Consider the following 18,142-nt stretch of genomic DNA (forward strand, 5'->3'; position numbering starts at 1 on the left):
CTTTTGGACGGATGGCGGCACCTCTTCTTTGAGTTTGTCTTTCGGACTTTGATCCTCCTTAAGATCGTCCATTTGGGTGTATTCAACGGAGCTCCGACGTTGATTCCTACCGTCTTCTTGGGCCGCTAAGGTTAGGTTTTCTCGTCTTGTCGGGATATTTTGTGTCAGCTGCTTCAGATCTATTCAACAGTTCAACGACGACAACTGCGGCTCCGGGCGCACTGGTCCTTAGGGGCACGCGCACGAAGACTTTACGGGTTGTCATCGACAAGGTCAAGCCGGCTTCGGTAGGAGAGCGACGACAACGGCGGGTCGACGGCTCATTCTAACAGTGGTAGTAGTTGTTGGGTGTTCTCGGAATCTCGATACAACTTTTATTCAGTTTGAGATTCTTTGTACTTCCGATGAATTTTGATAATAGATTGAAACTTAAAAAAAGATTGTTATCCAAATTTTGTATAATCTAATTTACAAATCTTATAATGAATTGCAGACAATTATTTAGCTTAGCTAAACCTTCCTGTCCATCAACACCATATTTCAACCCGGCAATCCGACCCATGGGAGGTCGCGCCCATGGGCACCCGACCCGAATGGATAGGGTATGGGCCACCATCCTTCATCTAAAAAAAGTAGTAAGGCTGTAAAAAAATTGTTTGTATTGAAATGCCCGATGGGTGCCCGATTGGGTTGGCTTACCCAATGGGTTTGGGCATGGGTGTGATTTCCTACCCATGGGTAGGGTCGTGGGTCTATGATGGACCCGATAAGCATTCGGGTATGAGTTTTGTTGAGGTCGACCCGACCAAACCCGACCCAACTGCCAGGTTGAGCCATATTTTTTGATAATTGAGTTTGTTTAAGACGCATAGACTTTACCTTCTATGAATTAATTAAGTGGATGGAGATAGAAAAAATATTGCATGGACTGGGTGACGTTATGTGTTTTGCTCATCATGATTGGAGAGCGATCGTGAGAGGCGCCGACCGCGCCGACCATGGGAGAAGCGCCATTCTCGACCAGATCCGCCACTCCTATGTTGGGGCGGCCCAATAGTGTGTGTGTGTGGCAGAGGCAGAGCTTGAGCCACCGCTACGGCCATCCTTCAGCTAAAAAATCATATGACACCCAATTTACTATGATCAGATTCTTTTTTTTCTTATGATGAAATTCATCCAATTCAAGGGATGATAATAAACTCACCAACCACACATCACACACCCATCTATTGTATCAGTAAGCTCTCTGGGCAAAATCGACCAGGAGCGAACGAGGAGATCGATTTCGTTGGTGTGGATAGATGATTTACAATACGATGTATTGATCGGGGTGCTGGTGCACGTATATATAATACAAGGAAGGCCTCAACCTCAACTATACAAGACTAGAAGGTGGGCCACAACTCCAATACACGTGCAATATAAAATAGATACTCAACCCCCCCCCTCCCCCGGCAGTCGAAGCGTCGCTGGAGACACAAAGACTGGACCGAAACTCCTCGAAGACGGGAGTAGGCAATCCCTTAGTCATCACATCAGCAAACTGTTGCTTCGTCGGCACGTAGAGAACTCGAACACGACCAAGGGCAACCTTCTCGTGCACGAAGTGAGTATCGAGCTCAATATGCTTCGTCCGTCGATGGTGCACCGGGTTGGCGGAGAGGTAGACCGCGCTGACGTTGTCGCAGTAGACAAGAGTGGCCTTGTGAACATCACAAAGCAACTCCTGTAGCAGCTGACGTATCCAAGAGAACTCAGCCACGACATTAGCCACGACGCGATACTCTGCCTTGGCGCTGGAGCGGGAGACCGTGGGCTGCCGCTTCGATGACCAAGAGATCAACGAGGGCCCAAGGTAGACGCAGTAGCCTGACGTAGAGCGTCGCGTGTCGGGGCAGCCAGCCCAGTCAGCATCCGAGTAGGCCACGAGGTCGGTGGAGGCGGAGGCCGTCAGGGTGAGTCCCAAGGACATGATGCCGCGTATGTAATGGAGAATATGCTTCACCAAAACCCAGTGAGAGTCATGCGGGGCGTGCATATGGAGGCACACCTGCTGGACAGCGTACTGCAGGTCGGGCGAGTCAGCGTCAAGTATTCTAAAGCACCGACGATAGAGCGATAAAACGCTCCATCGGACGCGGGAGACCCTTCCAGAGCAGAGACCTTCGCCTTCATGTCGACGGGGGTGGGCGCCGGCTTGCAATTAAGCATGCCGGCACGCTCAAGGAGCTCGTGGGTGTACTTCTGCTGATGCAGAAACAAACCGTCAGCCCGGCGGATCACCTCAATGCCGAGAGAGTAGTGCAGGGGCCCCAAGTCCTTGAGGGCGAACTCATCACGAAGACAAGCAGTCAGCCGCTGAAGGAGATCGGGGGCGGACGCCGTGAGGATGATGTCATCGACGTAGAGCAGCGGATATGCAGTGTCAGCTCCCTGATGATACACAAAGAGTGAGGCATTGGAGCGAGTGGACCGAAAGCCCAGAGACTGCAGGAAGGCTGCGATACGCTGGTACCAAGCCCGAGGTGCCTGCTTCAACCCGTAAAGAGAGCGGGAGAGCAAGCACACGAAGTCGGGGTGGTCGGCGTCGACGAAACCCGTGGTCTGCTCACAGAACACCTGCTCGGCGAGATGACCGTGCAAGAAGGCATTGGAAACGTCCAACTGATGCACAGGCCAGGCGCGTGAGACGGCCAGCTGAAGGACGGCGCAGATCATGCCCGGTTTCACAACCGGGGTGAACCATCCGGGCGAGTCTTGTGGCGAAACACCCACTTGCCAGAGATGATGTTGGCACGAGGGGGTCGCGAAACAAGCTGCTGTTGGGTTTCATAGTAATTTTAAAAAAATTCCTACGCACACGCAAGATCATGGTGATGCATAGCAACGAGAGGGGGAGAGTGTGATCTACGTACCCTTGTAGATCGACAACGGAAGCGTTAACTTGGTTGATGTAGTCGTACGTCTTCACGGCCTGACCGATCAAGCACCGAAACTACGGCACCTCCGAGTTCTAGCACACGTTCAGCTCGATGACGATCCCCGGACTCCGATCCAGAAAAGTGTCGGGGAAGAGTTCCGTCAGCACGATGGCGTGGTGACGATCTTGATGTACTACTGTCGCAGGGCTTCGCCTAAGCACCGCTACAATATTATCGAGGACTATGGTGGAAGGGGGCACCGCACACGGCTAAGAATATGATCACGTGGATCAACTTGTGTCTCTAGGGGGTGCCCCTACCTCCGTATATAAAGTCTCAAGGGGGGGAGTGCGGCCGACCAGGAGAGGCGCGCCAGGAGGAGTCCTACTCCCTTCGGGAGTAGGACTCCCCCCCTTTCCTAGTTGGAATAGCATTCGCGGAGGGGGGAAAAGAGGAGAGAGAGGAGGAAGGGGGGCCGGCCCCCTCTCCTTGTCCTATTCGGACCAAGGGGGGAAGGGGCGCGTGGCCCATATCTGGCCACCTCTCCTCTCTTCCACTAAGGCCCACTAAGGCCCATATACCTCCCGGGGGGTTCCGGTAACCTCCCGGTACTCCGGTAAAATCTCGATTTCACCCGGAACACTTCCGATATCCAAACATAGGCTTCCAATATATCAATCTTTATGTCTCGACCATTTCGAGACTCCTCGTCATGTCCGTGATCACATCCGGGACTCCGAGCAACCTTTGGTACATCAAAATGCATAAACTCATAATATAACTGTCATCGTAACCTTAAGTGTGCGGACCCTACGGGTTCGAGAACAATGTAGACATGACCGAGACACGTCTCCGGTCAATAACCAATAGCGAAACCTGGATGCTCATATTGGCTCCTACATATTCTACGAAGATCTTTTATCGGTCAGACCGCATAACAACATACGTTGTTCCCTTTGTCATCGGTATGTTACTTGCCCGAGATTCGATCGTCGGTATCCCATACCTAGTTCAATCTCGTTACCGGCAAGTCTCTTTACTCGTTCCATAATACATCATCCTGCAACTAACTCATTAGTTGCAATGCTTGCAAGGCTTAAGTGATGTGCATTACCGAGAGGGCCCAGAGATACCTCTCCGACAATCGGAGTGACAAATCCTAATCTCGAAATACGCCAACCCAACATGTACCTTTGGAGACACCTGTAGAGCTCCTTTATAATCACCCAGTTACGTTGTGACGTTTGGTAGCACACAAAGTGTTCCTCCGACAAACGGGAGTTGCATAATCTCATAGTCATAGGAACATGTATAAGTCATGAAGAAAGCAATAGCAACATACTAAACGATCGGTTGCTAAGCTAATGGAATGGGTCATGTCAATCAGATCATTCAACTAATGATGTGATCTCGTTAATCAAATAACAACTCTTTGTCCATGGTTAGGAAACATAACCATCTTTGATTAACGAGCTAGTCAAGTAGAGGCATACTAGTGACACTCTGTTTTTCTATGTATTCACACATGTATTATGTTTCCGGTTAATACAATTCTAGCATGAATAATAAACTTTTATCATGATATAAGGAAATAAATAATAACTTTATTATTGCCTCTAGGGCATATTTCCTTCAGTCTCCCACTTGCACTAGAGTCAATAATCTAGATTACACAGTAATGATTCTAACACCCATGGAGCCCTTGTGCTGATCACATTTTGCTCGTGGAAGAGGCTTAGTCAACGGGTCTGCAATATTCAGATCCATATGTATCTTGCAAATCTCTATGTCTCCCACCTGGACTAGATCCCGGATGGAATTGAAGCATCTCTTGATGTGCTTGGTTCTCTTGTGAAATCTGGATTCCTTTGCCAAGGCAATTGCACCAGTATTGTCACAAAAGATTTTCATTGGACCCGATGCACTAGGTATGACACCTAGATCGGATATGAACTCCTTCATCCAGACTCCTTCATTCGCTGCTTCCGAAGCAGCTATATATTCCGCTTCACATGTAGATCCCGCCACGACGCTCTGTTTAGAACTGCACCAACTGACAGCTCCACCGTTCAATGTAAACACGTATCCGGTTTGCGATTTAGAATCGTCCGGATCAGTGTCAAAGCTTGCATCAATGTAACCGTTTACGATTAGCTCTTTGTCACCTCCATATACGAGAAACATATCCTTAGTCCTTTTCAGGTACTTCAGGATGTTCTTGACCGCTGTCCAGTGATCCACTCCTGGATTACTTTGGTACCTCCCTGGTAAACTTATAGCAAGGCACACATCAGGTCTGGTACACAGCATTGCATACATGATAGAGCCTATGGCTGAAGCATAGGGAACATCTTTCATTTTCTCTCTATCTTCTGCAGTGGTCGGGCATTGAGTCTGACTCAACTTCACACCTTGTAACACAGGCAAGAACCCTTTCTTTGCTTGATCCATTTTGAACTTCTTCAAAATCTTGTCAAGGTATGTGCTTTGTGAAAGTCCAATTAAACGTCTTGATCTATCTCTATAGATCTTTATGCCTAATATGTAAGCAGCTTCACCGAGGTTTTTCATTGAAAAACTCTTATTCAAGTATCCCTTTATGCTATCCAGAAATTCTATATCATTTCCAATCAGTAATATGTCATCCACATATAATATCAGAAATGCTACAGAGCTCCCACTCACTTTCTTGTAAATACAGGCTTCTCCAAAAGTCTGTATAAAACCAAATGCTTTGATCACACTATCAAAGCGTTTATTCCAACTCCGAGAGGCTTGCACCAGTCCATAAATGGATCGCTGGAGCTTGCACACTTTGTTAGCTCCCTTTGGATCGACAAAACCTTTCCGGTTGCATCATATACAACTCTTCTTCCAGAAATCCATTCAGGAATGCAGTTTTGACATCCATCGCCAAATTTCATAATCATAAAATGCGGCAATTGCTAACATGATTCGGACAGACTTAAGCATCGCTACGGGTGAGAAGGTCTCATCATAGTCAACCCCTTGAACTTGCCGAAACCCTTTTGCGACAAGTCGAGCTTTGTAGACAGTAATATTACCGTCGGCGTTAGTCTTCTTCTTGAAGATCCATTTATTCTCAATTGCTTGCCGATCATTGGGCAAGTCAACCAAAGTCCACACTTTGTTCTCATACATGGATCCCATCTCAGATTTCATGGCTTCAAGCCATTTTGCGGAATCTGGGCTTACCATCGCTTCTTCATAGTTCGTAGGTTCATCATGATCTAGTAGCATGACTTCCAGAACTGGATTACCGTACCACTCTGGCGCGGATCTCACTCTGGTTGATCTACGAGGTTCAGTAGTATCTTGTTCTGAAGTTTCATGATCATTATCATTAGCTTCCTCACTAATTGGTGTAGGTGTCACAGAAACAGTGTTCTGTGATGCACTACTTTCCAATAAGGGAGCAGGTACAGTTACCTCGTCAAGTTCTACTTTCCTCCCACTCACTTCTTTCGAGAGAAACTCCTTCTCTAGAAAGTTTCCGAACTTAGCAACAAAAGTCTTGCCTTCGGATCTGTGATAGCAGGTGTATCCAATAGTCTCCTTTGGATATCCTATGAAGACACATTTCTCCGATTTGGGTTCGAGCTTATCAGGTTGAAGCTTTTTCACATAAGCATCGCAGCCCCAAACTTTCAGAAACGACAACTTTGGTTTCTTGCCAAACCATAGTTCATAAGGCGTCGTCTCAACGGATTTTGATGGTGCCCTATTTAACGTGAATGCGGCCGTCTCCAAAGCATAACCCCAAAACGATAGCGGTAAATCAGTAAGAGACATCATAGATCGCACCATATCTAGTAAAGTACGATTACGACGTTCGGACACACCATTACGCTGTGGTGTTCCGGTAGGCGTGAGTTGCGAAACTATTCCGCATTGTTTCAAATGTACACCAAACTCGTAACTCAAATATTCTCCTCCACGATCAGATCGTAGAAACTTTATTTTCTTGTTACGATGATTTTCAACTTCACTCTGAAATTCTTTAAACTTTTCAAACGTTTCAGACTTATGTTTCATTAAGTAGATATACCCATATCTGCTTAAGTCATCTGTGAAGATGAGAAAATAACGATATCCGCCATGAGCCTCAATATTCATCGGACCACATACATCTGTATGTATGATTTCCAAAAAATCTGTTGCTCTCTCCATAGTACCGGAGAACGGCGTTTTAGTCATCTTGCCCATGAGGCACGGTTCGCAAGTACCAAGTGATTCATAATCAAGTGGTTCCAAAAGTCCATCAGTATGGAGTTTCTTCATGTGCTTTACACCGATATGACCTAAACGGCAGTGCCACAAATAAGTTGCACTATCATTATCAACTCTACATCTTTTGGCTTCAACATTATGAATATGTGTGTTACTACTATCGAGATTCAAGAAGAATAGACCACTCTTCAAGGGTGCATGACCATAAAAGATATTACTCATATAAATAGAACAACCATTATTCTCTGATTCAAATGAATAACCGTCTCGCATCAAACAAGATCCAGATATAATGTTCATGCTTAACGCTGGCACCAAATAACAATTATTTAGGTCTAATATTAATCCTGAAGGTAGATGTAGAGGTAGCGTGCCGACCACGATCACATCGACTTTGGAACCATTTCCCACGCGCATCGTCACCTCGTCCTTAGCCAATCTTCGCTTAATTCGTAGTCCCTATTTCGAGTTGCAAATATTAGCAACAGAACTAGTATCAAATACCCAGGTTCTACTGCGAGCATTAGTAAGGTACACATCAATAACATGTATATCACATATACCTTTGTTCACCTTGCCATCCTTCTTGTCCGCCAAATACTTGGGGCAGTTCCGCTTCCAGTGACCAGTCTGCTTGCAGTAGAAGCACTCAGTTTCAGGCTTAGGTCCAGACTTGGGTTTCTTCTCTTGAGCAGCAACTTGCTTGCTGTTCTTCTTGAAGTTCCCCTTCTTCTTCCCTTTGCCCTTTTTCTTGAAACTAGTGGTCTTATTGACCATCAACACTTGATGCTCCCTTTTGATTTCTACCTCCGCAGCTTTCAGCATTGCGAAGAGCTCGGGAATAGTCTTATTCATCCCTTGCATATTATAGTTCATCACGAAGCTCTTTAGCTTGGTGGCAGTGATTGGAGAATTCTATCAATGACGCAATCATCTGGAAGATTAACTCCCATTTGAATCAAGTGATTATTATACCCAGACATTTTGAGTATATGCTCACTGACAGAACTGTTCTCCTCCATCTTGCAGCTATAGAACTTATTGGAGACTTCATATCTCTCATTCCGGGCATTTGCTTGAAATATTAACTTCAACTCCTGGAACATCTCATATGCTCCATGACATTCAAAACGTCGTTGAAGTCCCGGTTCTAAGCCGTAAAGCATGGCACACTGAACTATCGAGTAGTCATCAGCTTTGCTCTGCCAGACGTTCACAACATCTGGTGTTGCTCCAGCAGCAGGCCTGGCACCCAGCGGTGATTCCAGGACGTAATTCTTCTATGCAGCAATGAGGATAATCCTCAAGTTACGGACCCAGTCCGTGTAATTGCTACCATCATCTTTCAACTTTGCTTTCTCAAGGAACACATTAAAATTCAACGGAACAACAGCACGGGCCATTTATCTACAATCATACATAAACAAGCAAGATACTATCAGGTACTAAGTTCATGATAAATTTAGGTTCAATTAATCATATTATTTTAAAGAACTCCCACTTAGATAGACATCCCTCTAATCCTCTAAGTGATTACGTGATCCAAATCAACTAAACCATGTCCGATCATCACGTGAGATGGAGTAGTTTCATTGGTGAACATCACTATGTTGATCATATCTACTATATGATTCACGTTCGACCTTTCGGTCTTCGTGTTCCGAGGCCATATCTGTATATGCTTGGCTCGTCAAGTATAACCTGAGTATTCCGCGTGTGCAACTGTTTTGCACCCGTTGTATTTGAACATAGAGCCTATCACACCCGATCATCACGTGGTGTCTCAGCACGAAGAACTTTCACAACAGTGCATACTCAGGGAGAACACTTCTTGATAATTTAGTGAGAGATCATCTTATAATGCTACCGTCAATCAAAGCAAGATAAGATGCATAAAAGATAAACATCACATGCAATCAATATAAGTGATATGATATGGCCATCATCATCTTGTGCTTGTGATCTCCATCTCCGAAGCACCGTCATGATCACCATCGTCACCGGCGCGACACCTTGATCTCCATCGTAGCATCGTTGTCGTCTCGCCAATCTTATGCTTCCACGACTATTGCTACCGCTTAGTGATAAAGTAAAGCATTACAGCGCGATTGCATTGCATACAATAAAGCGACAACCATATGGCTCCTGCCAGTTGCCGATAACTCGGTTACAAAACATGATCATCTCATACAATAAAATTTAGCAACATGTCTTGACCATATCACATCACAACATGCCTTGCAAAAACAAGTTAGACGTCCTCTACTTTGTTGTTGCATGTTTTACGTTGCTGCTACGGGCTTAAGCAAGAACCAATCTTACCTACGCATCAAAACCACAACGATAGTTTGTTAAGTTGGTGCTGTTTTAACCTTCGCAAGGACCGAGCGTAGCCACACTCGGTTCAACTAAAGTTGGAGAAACTGACACCCGCCAGCCACCTTTCTGCAAAGCACGGCGGTAGAACCAGTCTCGCGTAAGCGTACGCATAATGTCGGTCCGGGCCGCTTCATCCAACACTACCGCCGAACCAAAGTATGACATGCTGGTAAGCAGTATGACTTATATCTCCCACAACTCAGTTGTGTTCTACTCATGCATATAACATCAACATATAAAACCTATGCTCGGATGCCACTGTTGGGTTTCGTAGAAATTTCAAAAAATTTCCTACGTACACGCAAGATCATGGAGATGCATAGCAACGAGAGGGGGAGAGTGTGATCTACGTACCCTTGTAGATCGACAACGGAAGCATTAACTTGGTTGATGTAGTCGTACGTCTTCACGGCCCGACCGATCAAGCACCGAAACTACGGCACCTCCAAGTTCTAGCACACGTTCAGCTCGATGACGATCCCCGGACTCCGATCTAGCAAAGTGTCAGGGAAGAGTTCCGTCAGCACGACGGCGTGGTGACGATCTTGATGTACTACTGTCGCAGGGCTTCGCCTAAGCACCGCTACAATATTATTGAGGACTATGGTGGAAGGGGGCACCGCACACGGCTAAGAATATGATCACGTGGATCAACTTGTGTCTCTAGGGGGTGCCCCTGCCTCCGTATATAAAGGATCAAGGGGGGGAGTGCGGCCGACCAGGAGAGGCGCGCCAGGAGGAGTCCTACTCCCTCCGGGAGTAGGACTCCCCCCCTTTCCTAGTTGGAATAGGATTCGCGGAGGGGGGAAAAGAGGAGAGAGAGGAGGAAGGGGGGCCGGCCCCCTCTCCTTGTCCTATTCGGACCAAGGGGGGGAGGGGCGCGTGGCCCATCTCTGGCCACCTCTCCTCTCTTCCACTAAGGCCCACTAAGGCCCATATACCTCCCGGGGGGTTCCGATAACCTCCCGGTACTCCGGTAAAATCCCGATTTCACCCGGAACACTTCCGATATCCAAACATAGGCTTCCAATATATCAATCTTTATGTCTCGACCATTTCGAGACTCCTTGTCATGTCCGTGATCACATCCGGGACTCCGAACAACCTTTGGTACATCAAAATGCATAAACTCATAATATAACTATCATCGTAACCTTAAGCGTGCGGACCCTACGGGTTCGAGAACAATGTAGACATGACCGAGACACGTCTCCGGTCAATAACCAATAGCGGAACCTGGATGCTCATATTGGCTCCTACATATTCTACGAAGATCTTTTATCGGTCAGACCGCATAACAACATACGTTGTTCCCTTTGTCATCGGTATGTTACTTTCCCGAGATTCGATCGTCGGTATCCCATACCTAGTTCAATCTCGTTACCGGCAAGTCTATTTACTCGTTCCGTAATACATCATCCCGCAACTAACTCTCATTACTTGCAATGCTTGCAAGGCTTAAGTGATGTCCATTACCGAGAGGGCCCAGAGATACCTCTCCGACAATCGGAGTGACAAATCCTAATCTCGAAATACGCCAACCCAACATGTACCTTTGGAGACACCTGTAGAGCTCCTTTATAATCACCCAGTTACGTTGTGACGTTTGGTAGCACACAAAGTGTTCCTCCGGCAAACGGGAGTTGCATAATCTTATAGTCATAGGAACATGTATAAGTCAAGAAGAAAGCAATAGCAACATACTAAACGATCGGGTGCTAAGCTAATGGAATGGGTCATGTCAATCAGATCATTCAACTAATGATGTGATCTCGTTAATCAAATAACAACTCTTTGTCCATGGTTAGGAAACATAACCATCTTTGATTAATGAGCTAGTCAAGTAGAGGCATACTAGTGACACTCTGTTTGTCTATGTATTCACACATGTATTATGTTTCCGGTTAATACAATTCTAGCATGAATAATAAACTTTTATCATGATATAAGGAAATAAATAGTAACTTTATTATTGCCTCTAGGGCATATTTCCTTCAGCTGCCACGTGCGGTTGCGCTGCAGGGCGTCGAACTCCTGCCGCATCGCAGCCAGCCAATGGGGATCCCGAAGGGCGGCACGAGCGGGGGTGGGAATGGGTGATGGCGCCGATGTCGAGGCAGCGCACGCATACACGTCGGAGGAGTAGCGCGTGCTCAGCCGATGCACTCCTGCACGGGCACGGGTGATCGGGCCGGCGAGGGCGGCGGGTGCCGCGGCAGCCACAACGGCGTCGGGGGCCACAGCCACAACTGGGGAGCCCGCGGCGGCAGGGGCCGCGGCCATAACGGGGGCGCCCGTGGCGGCAAGAGCCGCGACGGTGCCGGCCGAGCCAGCCATGGAGGAGGCGACGGGCGAGGTCGAGGTCGACCCCGTCGCAGGAGTAGCGGCGCCGGGTGGAGTGCCCGCGGGCTCAACCTCGGGCGAGGGAGTCGGGGAACCGGGGGCCCGGTCGGACTCAACCTCGGGTAAGGGAGTCGAGAACCCGGGAGGGGGCGACAGAAGACGCCAGGCCGGGGGGTGCCGCCTCGCATCGCACCAGGTAGGGGGCGCGGGGGCTGGAGCCGGAGGAGCCGCGGCCCGAGGAACCTGAAAAAAGGGAACACCGTCTCGACGAAGTACACGTGCCTCGAGGTGTACACATGATGAGTGACATGATCATAGCACCGGTAACCTTTGGTGTTGGGAGGGTAGCCAAGGAAGATGCATGGGACCGAGCGGGGTGCAAGCTTGTGTGGCGTGGTGGACGCGGTGCTAGGATAACAGAGACACCCAAATATGCGAAGACCATCATAGGACGGTGGTGTACCGAAAAGAAGGTGGTGAGGGGCGTAGTTCCACCGGGGACGACATGGACGAATGTTGACTAAGAGAGAGGCGGTGGCGAGGGCATCAGGCCAGAACTGAGCGGGCACATTAGCGTGAAAGAGCAACGTGCGAACGCAATCATTAAGAGTGTGGAGAATGCGCTCGGCGCGGCCATTCTGCTGTGAAGTGTAGGGGCAAGTCAGACGGAAGGTGGTGCCGTGAGAGGCGAGAAGGGAGCAAAGAGCGACGTTGTCAAACTCTTTTCCGTTATCAGTTTGGAGTGCAAGTATGGGACAACCGAACTGAGTGGTGATGTAGGAATAAAAGGTGGTGAGTGTGGCTAAAGCATCGGATTTACGACAAAGAGGAAATATCCACACATAATGAGAATAATCATTTAAAATCACCAAATAGTATAGATAGCCCGTGTTACTCGCAACGGGAGACGTCCAAACATCACTATGAATCAACTGAAATGGAAAAGTGGAAACTGAAGTATACGCAGTAAATGGAAGACGCACGTGCTTGCCCAAACACAAGCCTCACAAGTATGCTCGTCGAGCTTATTACATGAGAAAAAAAACTCCTAAGAATCTGACGCAAAACGGCGGGGTTGGGGTGGCCCAAGCGAGCATGCCAAAGGTCGACGCCGGCGGAGAGAGCGACGGGTGTGGAAGTGGAGGCGCCGACGTGTACGGGATAAAGCTCGTCAGGGCTATCACATCGGTGAAGCACCATCCGGGTACGGGCGTCCTTCACAGAAAAACCAACACCGTCAAATTCAACAGTAAGAGGATTCTCACGAGTAAGACGATGAACAGAGACTAAGCTAGTGACTAAGTCAGGTGAAACAAAAACGTTAGACATAGTGATAGGTGTGGAACTAGAAGGAAAACTAGTGCTACCGACATGGGTGATAGGTAAAGAGGAACCGTTGCCAACGGTGATGCGAGTGGGAGTGTGAATGGGAGTAGAGGAGGAAAGGTTACCGGGATGAGCTATCATGTGCGCAGAGTAGCACCCGAGTACATGTACCAGTCGCCTCCACCGCCATAGTTGCTCGGCGACGACGCCAAGTGTAGGGCGGCCAGGAGGGCTGGGTCCCACGGTGCAGGTGCCGGCGGTGACAGCTGGCCTCCATAGGGCGGTGCCTGGGCGGGCGCGCCGTAGCCACCGAGGGGTGGCGGCGCGAGTGGGGCACCGTAGGGCTGGTAGGGGGCCCCGACGAACGCCTGGTGGCCCGCTGGACGGGGGCCAAGGAGACCCGGTGCAGGAGCCCGCGGGACGGGCATGTGATAGGCGTGGACGACGCCCGTCCACGGGTTCTACCCGGCGGCCCACGGTGGAGGTGGCTGCTGGAAGTGGGGCGCCCCCCCTGCGCCCTGCGGCTGCTGCTGGCGGCGGCCCCCGCCACCCCGCCGGTTGTGCCGGCCCCTGCCACCTTGCGGCTGCTGGGGGCGCGGGCGTCAGCGGGTAGTAGCCGGCGGGTGCTGGCGATGCGGACTGGCGGGCGGCGGCCGGAGGAGCAGGGCCACTGCGGGTGGTACCGGCGGCGAGAGTGGTGTGCTGGACCCGCTGCTTCAGCTTCGTCATCCGGCGCTCCTCAAGTTTGAGGTACGCGACTACGCGCTTAAAAGTGGGTTGCGACAGCAGGGTGAGGTTGGACGCCGCGTTGCCGAAGTCCTCATTAAGCCCGGCGGTGAGGGTGCTCAGCATGAGGTCGTCAGAGACCTTAGCGCCGATGTCGCGAAGCTCGTTGGCAAGCATCTTGAGCCTCATGCAGTACTCGTCGATGGTGGAGTTGTCCTGGTGACAACCGAAGAACTCCTTCTGTAATAAAACAAGGCGCTGGAGTTTGTTGTCGGTGAAGAGCGTGTTGATCTTGGCCCACACGGTGCAGGCGTCGTCGTCCTCGGCGACCACTATGTGGAAGATGTCCTTCGAGACCGTCTGGTAGAACTAATGGATGATCGTGGCCTCGATGGCGGACCACTCCGGGTCGCCGCGCATGTACGCGCTGTCCACGGAACCGTCGATATGCTCGGTGAGAGAGTACTCGCGGAAGACGAGGTTGAAGTAGGTCTTCTACGCGTAGTACGACGTGCTGGAGTTGTCGAGACAGATGGGGACCCGGGCCTCAATATTGAGGTCACGGATAGCGGCGGTGGAGGGCTCGGGACCAGCGAACGGGTTGGACGAGTGGGTGGTGGAGGAGCCGGGGAAGGATGGCCACGACATGGCTGCGGCGTGCAGATGCAGGGTAGCGGCTAGGGTTGGGTTTTGGGAAGGAGGTGACAACAGCAACAGGGCGGCTGCAGCGAGAGTCGGGCGCGGCGGTAGAAGAGAGCGGCGCGCGGGTGGGAACGAAGGAAGCGGCTGCAGCGGTAGGAGACACGGGCGGGTGCAGTGGTAGTTGGCGCGAAGCAGCAGCGAAACTCAGCGCGGGCGTACGGCGGTACGAGATCCAGGCGCAGGCGTGCAGCGGCTCGTGGCGCGGGCGTGCGGGCGTACGGCGGTAGAATGGAGCGGCGTGCAACGGCGTTTGACGCGCGGGCGGAAGCGGATGGTGGGATGCGGCGGTGGCGCGTGGCGCGGCGGCGTCGGCTACCTAGGGTTAGACCAAAGAGATGATATCACGTGGATAGATGATTTATAATACGATGTATTAATTAGGGTGCTGGTGCACGTATATATAATACAAAAAAGATCTTTATCTCAACTATACAAGACTAAAAGGTGAGCCACATATTCAATACACGTGTAATATAAAATAGATACTCAACCGTTGATGCGTTCGATTTTGACTGGGTCGTCGCTGAGATTGGAGAGTTGTCCTTCCTCCCGGCTTTCAAGGTCAGGTGGGCTAGTGGTCTATTGGGTTCAACACATGACACACCCCTCCTTCCACCCGATGGATAGGTTTCACTGATGAATATGAAGGTTTCGCAAAGCAAAATCGTTTTCAGCAATTCACCATCAGATTTGTATATCAGATTATACAAAATTTGGATAACAATCTTTATTTGTTAAAAAAAATTTAGATCTTTTATCAGAGTTCATCGAAAGTATAAAACATCTCAAACATAATAAAAACTGTATCGAAATTCTGTGACCACCCAACAACCATTGTCGCTGCCTGAACGAGCGGCCGACCCGCCGTGGTCGCCTCTCTGCTATTGAAGCCGACTTGACATGTTGATGACAATCTAAAAGTCTTTGTGCACGTGCCCTAAGAACCAGTGCCCTGGAGTCGCAGTCGTCGTCATCATTGAAACATTAAATAGATCTGAAGCAATTGGCACAAAATCTCGCAACACAACGAGAAAACCTAACATTACTGCCTCAAGAAGTCGGTAGGAATCTACGCTGAAGCTCCGTCGAATATGTCTGAATGGACGAACTCGAGGAGGATCGAAACCCGAAAGACAAAATCAAAGAGGAAGTGCTGCCATCCGTCCAAACGCCGCACATGCAAGGATAAAATAAAAAAAAACTAAACTAAAGTACTAACCAGAGTGGAGACATCGGAATTCTCTGCCGGAGGGGCAGGTAGAGAGGAGACGAATCAATAGGCTCGTTGGTGAAGTTTGAAGGGAAGAGTTTGCCGTACCCTTCAAGGGATGAGGAAGAACAACCTAATCTCTACTTGTCGTAAATTTTGATAACAATCTATTGAGCACTTGACACCAAACTTTCGGCACATGAGTTTTGTACTTTGTAGCACCGACCTCTTACGTGTAGATGAAATTAGGTGCGGTGCTACCATGTTTTTCTGTGTGCTACGTGGATCTTGCAAAGCGCTCTTATTTTGGCAGCAAGTGTCCTTTATCCATCCATAACGAAAAAGAAAAGAAAAGGACGTGGCCCTGGCCTATCCAAAGCAGATTAAGACACCAATAATTGTGGTTTTTTTCTTTCTTTTTTTGTTTTAACCAATAATTGTGTTACCATGTATACGTGGTAGAGTAGTTGTTATAGTTGGATGAAACTGTTCTTGCCTTTAAAAAAAATATAATACAACCGCTCATAACACACACACACTCACCCCTTATGAACACACGGCCTTCTTCCGACCGATGCCCATGTCTCATCTTGATTAAAGTTGAACTAAGAAGACTATCATTTTTTTTCAGAGTACAAGCAAGTATAGCCTAGAGTGACCTATATGCCGCACTGCACCAACAGCACGAGCGTCAGCACGGGTGCGTCGACATCGATACTCGACACAACTAACAACTAGTATATCCATGCAGAACATCGACATCCATATCCATGCAGACACTGCTAACCTGGGGTTTGCACTGTATCTCCCATATTATTATTGTAATCCAATCATGCAACCTCAAAAGAGTACTCCAATCAGGCAAGTTGGTGAGCCAAAAAAGGGTGCATATCCTTGGCCTACCACAACCAATAATGGAAGCCACCATCCCTCATTTCAGACCCAGCCCGACACGCGACGACACGGAAGACAGAACCCTCGCTCCTTCAAATACCTGACACCCCTATCCTATCCAACGACCAAGACCCAGACGAGAGTGAGTGATAGCACCGTTAGTACCCATCCAACGACCAAGAGCGAGATGATAGTGAGTGACACTAAGCTCCACTTGCTACCTACTTGGAAAATGGCAGGCAAGGTCGTCGCCGGGAAGACCACTGCTGCCCAGCCCAAGAGCGTGGGGCGGCGGCTGTGGCGCTTGGCGCGCACCGTCGTTTACCTTCTGCGCCGCGGCGTGCTCTTGTCCGGGCGCAAGCTCGCCATGGACCTCCACCGCAGCAGGGACGCCAGCAAGGCCCTCGGCGGCTTCGTCAACTTCCAGCGCCGCCCGGCGGCTCGCACTCACTCAACCTCCGTCGCAGCGAAGCGCCGTGACGACGAAACCGCCGGCTATTGCAACAGCTACGACGCGGCCGACATCGCCAGGGTGTTCGAGATGCTCAACGACGGCGGGCACCTCTTCGACGACGAGGACGGGGGTCTCGCGTGGGCGTCGCCGGCCTTCGGGCGCAGCGCGGCTACGGGCCAGCCGCGCATCACCGACTCGCCGTTCACGGCGAGCCAGGACCAGCAGGTGGACAGGAAAGCCGACGAGTTCATCAGGAGGTTCTACCAGCAACTGCGCGCCCAGAAGAGCGTCTCCGCCACGCCGGAAAACTACGGCCACGTCGTCCCAAGGCCGGTCGCCGCTTAATTTTAGAATTATGAGTGCTGGACTGCTCGAGGCGGCCGCCGGTCGCCCGGCAGCGGGAGCACAACGTTGCCATGTCTTCTTCTTCAGAAAATGTAGTAAATCACCCGCATAATGTGTAAACGACTAAACGTAAAACATTCTCCGTTTTGAATTGTGGTGGTACGCTTGTATTGCTGTGTCGCTTTGGCTATCTGTCGTTCAGGACCCGGGTGAAAGCAGGCACCAACTACAGCTGTGGGGGATACACAGTCGACAGTCCGTCCGCTCGTGACGGTTAGGGTTGGGGTGTCCCGCGATTGTGAGGCGATCCCCACTGGTCTGTCCCACGCGCCGCCGCCGTCTAGGTTTCGCTCTCTGGTCGTCAACCTCTTCCCGATCTAGATCCCCTCTTGAGATCTCGCGAGGCGCTGGGGTCAGCCACCTCGATCCATCGCTTTCCCCTGGTTTTCTTCCGCTTCAAGGCCTTCCACGGGGAGTCTTCAGGTGGATTCTTGGGCACCGAGTCTTTTTCTTTCCTAGATTGGATTCGGTGCTTCTGCAGGAGGTAGAATGGAGGGAGTAGAGGGAATGCTAAAGAAGATGAATTTGTCA

At 49.8% G+C, this 18,142-nt stretch overlaps 1 protein-coding gene across 1 annotated transcript; it reads left to right on the forward strand.

The window, feature by feature from the left end:
* The first annotated feature begins 16,862 nt into the window (after positions 1 to 16,862).
* LOC119346022 lies at positions 16,863 to 17,668 on the forward strand. The gene has a single exon (XM_037615796.1). The coding sequence runs from the start codon at positions 16,940 to 16,942 to the stop codon at positions 17,549 to 17,551; it is 612 nt and encodes a 203-aa protein (XP_037471693.1). The 5' UTR covers positions 16,863 to 16,939; the 3' UTR covers positions 17,552 to 17,668.
* The last annotated feature ends 474 nt before the right edge of the window (positions 17,669 to 18,142 follow it).

This window comes from Triticum dicoccoides, chromosome 1A, assembly GCF_002162155.2.
Source record: "Triticum dicoccoides isolate Atlit2015 ecotype Zavitan chromosome 1A, WEW_v2.0, whole genome shotgun sequence".
Lineage (NCBI taxonomy): Eukaryota > Viridiplantae > Streptophyta > Magnoliopsida > Poales > Poaceae > Triticum > Triticum dicoccoides.